Source organism: Gavialis gangeticus, unplaced genomic scaffold, assembly GCF_001723915.1.
Source record: "Gavialis gangeticus isolate Ggan-Ray unplaced genomic scaffold, GavGan_comp1, whole genome shotgun sequence".
Classification (NCBI taxonomy): Eukaryota; Metazoa; Chordata; order Crocodylia; family Gavialidae; genus Gavialis; species Gavialis gangeticus.
The window spans coordinates 32406549-32415549 of record NW_017728994.1 but is presented as its reverse complement, the minus strand read 5'-3'; the positions used below and the strand labels follow the sequence as shown (position 1 = coordinate 32415549).

General features: G+C 44.7%; 1 protein-coding gene across 1 annotated transcript in view; it reads left to right on the top strand.

The window, feature by feature from the left end:
- Positions 1-9001, top strand: part of RBP3 (retinol binding protein 3) — a 30472-nt gene that overhangs the window by 9842 nt on the left and 11629 nt on the right. The window contains exon 2 of the mRNA XM_019502540.1: positions 2349-2539. Within this exon, the coding sequence (XP_019358085.1) occupies positions 2349-2539 (191 nt within the window). The remainder of the gene's footprint in view (positions 1-2348; positions 2540-9001) is intronic.

Genomic DNA, 9001 nt, shown 5'->3' with positions numbered 1-9001 from the left:
CTGACTTGAACGCGTCCAGCCCCTCCAGAAGCTCTCTAACCCGGTCCTCCCCAACCTGAGGTCTGAAGGCGATCCCCTCAAGTCCGGCTTCTATCACAGCAGGGAAGTCCCGGTCCCTGCACAAGAAAACGGAGGTGAAGATAATTCATTTTGAACATGCAAATATTATGATCTTATTCCACATACAGTGTATATGCACAGGTATCCACATAGCTAATGAGCTGATCTCTGGCTGGGAAGATACACATTTGTACCTAGATAAGTGTAAATCCCAAAATTGTAGCCTGGCAAAACTTCATGACTAGCAAGTGCTAGATGCCAGGGGAAGAGTGCCCTTCCTTTTTTAGCCCAAAAGTTAGGGCACTCACCGTAGTAGGAAACCAAGGGAGCCTCATGCAGAGGGTACTTGAGTCTATATCCCTTCTGCTTTCTAGCATGGTGCTCTAACAAACAGGCTCCAAGCTGGGCACAATCCAGGTCAGTCTCAAACTTCCTCTTGAAGCTGAGATACCATATCATGAACTCAGTATTTATTGGCTATAATGGATAAGGAATGGGGGGAAGGTTCTTCCCCTCTGGAAGGGAGGAAAGGTCCAGGCCAGAACCTAGGGAGTCCCTTTTAGGGTAGTGGTCATCTTGATGAGCCTTACACACTCTTTCTCTCGGCCCCACATGTCTTCTTTTCATAGCTCTTCAGTGGGCCAGTTTCAAGGGGAGGGCTGTACACAGCTCTGTATAGTGCTTAGCCTGTTGTCTGGGGATTAAAGCATTATGTTGTGAAGCTGAGATACCGGGGCTGGAAGAACGGGCAGGGGATGCAGCCTGTGTGATTCAGAGATTCGGTTGATTTGGCAAGAGTCAAATCTCCAAATCAGATTCAGCCGAATCAGTTCAGGACAGTGAGTCGAATCACCAAATCGAATCACTGCCCCTGAATCAGCCAAATCCAAATCCGAAGTGAATACTAGCCACTTTGTGCTGGCCTACTCAGTAGCTGTATGGATGCTTGCACGTCCACACTGCACCTGAAGTAGAATTGCTAACTATACGTAAGCGCCAACAAAAGCAGTAACATGTCTGCGTAACTGTCATTTGGGTGCACAAAGTGAAATAAGATTTTGCCTCTAAAGCATAGGGCCTCTAGACACAGAAATTTGCAACTGAATGGGAGCCTATATGAAGAACCGTAGGTCACTGAATTAAGTACAAAGAGATTCTCTCATTTTCAGATGCATACATGGAAAATACTAATTTCTGGCCTCAGACTATGGGACCATTGCATATACTGGTGATAGGAATAATTCTTTTATTGTTGACTAAAAACTGAATTTAATCACATTTTAAATAAATATTTGCCATTTAATACCATAACAAACAGATAAAGTAAAATTAATCATGGCCAAACACATGAGATTTCAGACATGTATCCCCGATATAAGACTCTTAAAGCATACCTATTCCTAACTGTCAGAGAGTGATTGGCCCTTTAATGGCACCTGAGGCCAGCATCACCTATGATGGACCAACTACCTTTCAGCTGAGACTAATGAGGAGATTATAAATACCACAAGTGGCTTACCTGGAAAAGAATTACAGGAAGCCAATGGGTTCCTATAGCATGCCTCGGAGCACAGAAAGTAGTATGAGGCCTCTGGGCCTCAATCATCTGCTTCTGTCAAGGAAATCACTTACTTTTGTTTTTGTATAAAAAACTATTCCTGAAAGGGGCCTGATTCAGACTCTGGATGTGGTGGCAGCCCTTTCTCAGCTGGTGAAGCAAGCCAGCCACCCTACATCAGCACATACCCATCATGTAAGGATATTACATGTTTGTAACGCGTCAGATTCCTAAAGAGGATTGCTGTATAGAGCTGGGACCTATCTGACAGCCTGTGAAGAGCATTTTGGGTATTGTGTAGCCAACCTGGTGAGGAGAGCTTTAAATTAGGTCTTATGCAAGTTGGCAAAGAAAAATTACTGATTTTCTAGGTGAAGAAGTCTCAGAGACATTAGCAATAATATTTGCTGTGTTTAGCCTTCAGCAAATTAGTTTTACATTACATCTCAGGGAAGACTTCCTAACTGTGTGAACTGTAAGACAATAGAACAAGCCGTCTAGGGAAGCTGTGGAATTTCTTCCTTGGAGGTTTTCAAGAAGGGTCTGGAGAGGTATTTATTATCTGTGTGAGGGGGGTTGAACTAAATGACCCTGGAGGTCCCTTCTAATCCTGTGATACTATAAGTCTATAGGTGTAACATGAGCTAACCATGACACACATGTGATTCCTTTTTAATATTATGCAGAAGAGTCACTATCAACTTATAATGTTTTTTCCAAACTCTTTCAGATCCCACCTCCAGAAGTATTTGAGGATCTAATTAACTTTTCATTCCACACCAATGTCTTTGAAAACAACATTGGCTATTTGAGATTTGATATGTTTGGAGATTGTGAACTTCTAACCCAGGTGTCTGAGCTGCTGGTGAAGCATGTTTGGAAGAAGATTGTTCACACAGATGCATTAATCATAGACATGAGGTAAATCCTGGATAGAAAGTAGTCAAGTGTCTTCTTTCTAAGTATAATTTTATTTGTTGCCATGAATTTATTTTACATGGTTAACTGTTGTCTTTGCAAACTAATAATGATAGGATGAGATGAAGAAATTTCAGGGTGAATTGCCATGGAAAACTATCAAGGGAAATGGTTCCATCATGTGGTTCATTTGAAAACAGATAGGAAAACTGGAAAATTTTCAAGAGTGAAGAGTTCTGCCCTGAAGCTATTTTCTTTCTCTGATTTCTGTATAACACTTCACTGGATATGACTATGTTTACTTACACACATTGTTTAATCATATCTTTTATTGTAGGTCAAGTGATTCAGTAGTGGGAAAGGGAATAATACTTGAATTGTGCCAAGCTATCCTGGGGGATCAGCTGTATATAGACTGGTCCATGAGTGTGGCTCACAAGTGACTTAAGCCACCTTTGCAAGCCCCACCACTCCTTTAGCTATTCTCAGTGCTCATAGGCCCTGTGGTAGCCATGGACTTACCACATACCTAAATTTAAACAAAGCTTCATTGAACTTCACAACATATGAACAACACTGTGTGCACATGTGCCAGTAGATGCTGTTCTACTTATTTGCAACAATTAACAGTGTTACACATATACAAATATATCATGTTTTTATATAGCACTTCCATAAGTGTGTTTCTTTTGCATCAGCCCAGAGCTCCTATTTGGAAGCCCACCACACTTCAGGCAAATATTTATGGAAAAACAAACCCTGTGTCAGAAATGCTTTCAAAGACTAAAGAAATGCATATATCCACTACGGTCATGAATCTTCCCATATTTGGAACTTTTCTTCAAGCCACATGATTTCCATTTTTAAAATCAATGTCTGTCTAATGTTAAAAGGATGAACAGTCTTGGCAGCAGGAACGGAGACCCATCCTAGCAAGGAGATGGCAGTGTCCCCTTCATGGGAAATACCATGGTCAGTAGGCTACAGAATCATAGATTTCATAGATTGCATAGACATTAGAGCTGGAAGGCACCTTGTAGGATCATCGGGCCCAGCACCCTGGGCAGGAAGTCAGCTAGGCTCAAAGGATCGCAGCACGATAAGCATCCAAATGTTTCTTAAAAGTGTCCAGAGCAGGTGCTTGCACCACCTCTGGGGGGAATCTATTCCAGGCCTCGGAGGCTCAGATAGTAAAAAAGTTTTTCCTTATGTGCAGCCTAAAGCGGTCTTGCAAAAGTTTGTGACTGTTAGACCTTGTCATCCCTTGGGGTGCTCTGGTGAACAAACATTCCCCCAGATCCTGATGCACACCCATTGTGTACTTATGGGCTGCCACCAAGTCATCCCTGAGCCTGTGCTTCTCCAGGCTGAAGAGTCCCATGACTTGCAGCCTCTCTTCATAAGGCTTGTTCTCTTGCCCTCTGATCATGGGTGTGGGTCTCCTCTGGACTCTTTCAAGCTTCTCCATGTCGTTCCTAATTGTGAAGCCCAGAATTGGACACAGTACTTCATCTGCAGCCTCACCAAACTGAGTACAGCAGCAGGATGACATTCTGGGTCTTGCTCAAAATGTATCAGTAGATGCAAGCCACAGTTTTGTTCACTTTGCTGGCTGCGGTATTGCATTGGTGGCTCATGTTCATCTTGTGATCAATCATGACCCCCAAGTCTCTGTCGGTTGTGGTGCTAGTGAGTGTAGCATTGCTGAGCCTATAAGTGTGATGTGAGTTTCCCCCCCGCCCTGAGGTGGAGCACCTTGCATTTCTCTATATTGAATGCCATTAGGTTTTCATCTGCCCACCTTCCAAGCCTTTCGAGGTTGACCTGGATCACCAGCCTATCCTCAAGTGTGGATACTCTTCCCCAGCAAACTTGGCCAGTCCACTTCTGACACATGAGAAGACTGACAATCAGGCTCCTTCTTGCCAGCTCCGTGAATTGTTTATACATTAGACAGTCATTGATAAAAAATATGACTAACCCTGGCAGCAAGGGATAGAATCCACAGCTCCACACTCCTAGGGGAGTGGCCTCATCACTTGGTCATACAGTCAGGCTCTCTCTTGCTCACACTCCCTCCGATCCCATGAATCTTGTGCTCTGATCAACCTACCCTCAGCTTCAACCTACCCTCCCACACAGACTCTTCCTATAACCTGTATGCTCCTGCAAAGTGGGAAATGTGGGCATAAGTCCCGTGTGAGTGAGATGGACCTATAATCCCAGTTTACCATTTCCTGGGCCTGAACTATCACCACTAAGCTATCAGGCAAAAAGCGAACTCTTCCTCCTCCTTGCCCTATACAAGAGTGAAAGTGAGGTGCTGGTGTTTTATCCTAAACTCAGGGCTTCTGTCAATGAGGTGCTGGTTCAGGTAGTTATCACAGCTGAGCAATGCAGATCCCAACTGACTGAAATGCCTCCTTTGCAGCTGCAAGTCAAACACTTGAGCTCTGAGGCAAAGCAGGAGTCCAGAATCACCTCTGTGTCTAGCATTTCTATTGGCTAGCCATAGGCTCCCCTCCTCTAAACAACTAGGTAATCCAGATTAGCCTTAGGAGGTTGTGACAGATGGGGGGCCATCAGGCACCTGATGAGATTGATGTCTCCCCCTGCCGCCCCATTCTAGGGCAGTCTGCCCTGCACTTGCCTGCCATGCTTCTGATGTAAAAATGAATTGATGTAAAAGTGGAGGAGGCTGCCCCATTTGCAGCCCTGGTGTTCTGGGCCAATTACACAGCTCCGAACCATCCCTCCACCATGTCCCATGCCTCGCAGATGGCATCCAATTCTCCTTACTAATCTCCCGGCGTCTTATCGGGCTGCACTTGGCCTCTAGACCACATAGGCCTCAGGTCCCTCTTGGTGGACATCGGCCCCTCACTGGACCATTCCCCTAGCCCCTTACTGGGCCACACATTCAGACTCTGGGCCTTTCACCCCTTGGGTCTCAGGTCTCACTCAATGGACCTTGGCCCCAAGCCTTTTCCCTCTACAGGGTGACCTATAAGGCAGAGGGGGCTGAAAGTTTCTAGCACCCCTTCCTCACCTTTCACTGGGGAGGTACAGATGTAGCATTTCCTGGGCACTGCTCCACCATAGACAGTCCTACCACACCAACCAACCCCAGCAGAGTGCAGTTTCAGGTCTTACCCAGGACCAGAAGGAACCTCCTCCATCCCCATAGTTCCTACCCTAACCTCCAGGTGTTCCAAAAGCTTCAGGCTCAGGGATGTTGCTCCTCCAGCTCCCCGAATGTAACTACCAGCACTGCTCCCGGGGTCTGGGCTTATATACTCCCTGCCCAGCCCTTCTTCAATCAGGTGGCCACCTGCAGTCAGGTGACTGCCTAATTGGGCCTGAACCCACCTGCTGGCTGCTCCATAGCCTGTCTGATGTTCTTAAAGTGACAGGTACAATCTGTGCACTGCCACAGAGGCACACAAGTCTTTCCATTCACACTAGGCTCCTTACCCTGTTCATAAGATCCTAACCCTCAAGGTTGCAAAGAAATGCTTAAATATGTGAACAAAGTGCTCCTTGGAGGTCCAAGTTTAAAAGCAGATGGAAACATCCTAACTTTTATTAGATCTCTTTAATGTCTATTAAGTCTCTTTAAGCCAAGCTCATGATTTTGAGATGCAACTCATGACTTCAGAATGTTTGGGGCTAGTAATACAGCCATCACCTATATGAAATGCTTCTTTGGTCTCTGCTATTTGAGTACCTCATAATTTTAATGTACTATATTTACTCGTATACCGCTCAGACCTTCCCCACAAAATTAGCCATCCAAAATTGGAGTGCATATTTTAAGTGAGAAACTAATTTCCACACCAGAATAGATGTGTGGGGAGTCTAGAATGGCTGCCAGGTGTTATGCCAGATCTGGGGGTTATCCAGGCTCAGAAGAGGAAAACAAAATCTGAGGGATTGTGCAGAGTCCAAATGGAGGGGAACCAGGAAGCCAGAAACCAGAAGATCTGCCTGGGGACCTGATTCAGAGATCCAGAGGGTTGGACAGAGTGCAGAGGCAGGGAGCCAGCTGGGTCAGGTACCCAGGAGATCAAACCATATTTGGGTTAGTGAGCCAAAGATCAGGCCAAACTCAGGTTCCATGGGCAAGCTGGGTCAAGTTGCCAGAGAATTGATCTGAGCCAGTAGACACACAAGCTAAAGGTGTGGCAAGCTGAATACAAGATTGAACCTTGTTGCCCAGACACTTTCTCTTCCAGGTCAAGAGTTTTTATAGGAAGAGGCAAAGGGTCAGCTGAATCTGGCTGGCCATTCTGGTTGCAGGGAGTGGGCAGGTGGCTAGGTTTAGATATCAGGTTCTGATCACCTATGTCTACCCCAATGCTCAGCTGAGGAGGTGGCAGGTTGGGATGACCAGCTAAGATGAGGCCCTAAGTTCAAGGCCATGACCTGATACCAGGGGTTGGCTCCCTCTGACTGCATGAAGGAGGGGTGCATTTTGCTGCCAAAAGCTATAGGTTTAACCCTGTCAAAGCTGTTGCTGGCAACTTGGCAGTGGCTGTGACAAGGTTCAATCTTTAGCTTTGATTGAATAGAAAGGGGAGGGGAAGTGACACTAACAATGCAGCCAGTCTTCAGTCATGACTCTGGATATATATATTTTCCTTCATTCTGCCTTCCCAAAACAAGGTGTGTGTGTTACTTGGGGACATGTAGTATGAAAGAAAATATGATATTTATTTTCAACAATCCCCTCTTAAAGCAGTGCTGTTATGCTCATGTTCCACATGGGTTACTAAAGTCCAGAAAGGCAAAATAGCTTCCCCAGTGTCACATAGGAAGTCTGTCATAGAGTGTGAACTTAAACCTACATCTTCAAAGTCTGAGCCTAGTGCCCTAACCACTGAACTGTCTTTCATCTCAAAACTAATGTTCTCTTAAGGGCTCATTATCCTAGTAGCAAAACATAGGTGGATATAGTTAGTTCTACTCTGTTATTGTCTTGTCAAAACATTTGTCATCTTTGTCAGCATCCCAGAGCTCTTGACCATGTGTTTGGAAACTTGGAGAGCCCCCTGAGCTGATTTTCACAGACAGGAGGCTTTTGACGTTTTCTGCTCATTTGGAGTGCTGTGGACTCAATCGACTCAACACAATGTGAGCTGCACTGTAGGGCAGGCAGCTGATCTGTCATCTCACTGCCTGGCTTTCCAATGTAGCATAGCTTTGTCCCTCTTCTCTTCTGCTGCCTGCCCTTGATTGCATTCTGGCATATCTAGGATTTTGTCCTATGGCTTTAATGCCTGTGTTTTCTCTTTTCATTATATGGGGGTTCCTCAGTCAGATCGTAACTGCAGTCCAGCAAGAAAGGGGTGGCTAACAAGAGACCAGCATGATTCAGTCATGTTCATTCTGCCAGGGCAGGTACAAATCTCACGCTGCAGGGTTATGCATTGACAAATGATTAGCCAGGGTATCTCCTTCTTCACCTTACTCAGAGTCACCTCAACAAGTTAGATACCACTCACTACCATGACACCTGCAGCAGCATGAGGCTCGGTTGTGACAGCCAGGGCATTGTATCCCTGGGATGTACTGGCTGCACAGCCATACTCACATAAGTCTAGATAGTACTAAGCAGAAACCACCAACAACCTGATTTGGTTTTCAGCAAGCTCAAAGCAAACATAGCAAACATAACTGTTCTGTATACAGTTGGAGTGGTTTACTTACCCAGGGATGGAGTCACCCCTAAATTTGCAGAACTGCGGAGGAAAATTCGTAGAACCAAAATTTCTTTTCCTTGTTTCTGTCTGGATTGCACTAAACATCAGTACCAAGCAAGAAGTTTCCTTCAGACACTACTCGATGTGGTCTGTGCCATGCACCATAGGGTAAATTACCCAAGGTAAAGCCTGTGCCATCGTTATGCTAGGGAATAAAACATAAACATTTGTGGTGTTGTACACATCTTTTTAAATAAGAAAACAAATTAACTCATTTTCAAGTCCTGTTGCATCCTCCTTATCAGCATGAACAAATAGGCCGCAGGATACAAGGGAAATTGGGAACTTTTTTTTGGTGCAAATAGCTTGTTAAACATGAGCAACACACTGCATACGGGTAATATTTACTTCCTATGCAATGCCACCAAAGATACGTTAGAAATGCTTCTGATTGACCACTAGATGGAGAGTTATACTACATGAGTAGAGCTAAAGTAGAAATGGAGAATATAAATGGTTTGGTGTTCCTGGTTCAAAATGAATACTGTTCTAATTGTAGGAGGAGGTAATCCCATAGTGATATTTAAACATCTATGACTTCCACCCTGAGCTGTGATGTGAAATGAAAAGGAGCTTTCTAATGTAAAATTTTTCAAACTTGGTTCCCCTAATTGAAGCATCTAGATCAACTACTGGACACAAAAAGAAATCACTTGAGGTTAGAAAGTGGTGACCACTTTCACTGGCTTTGATGGGAGATGTA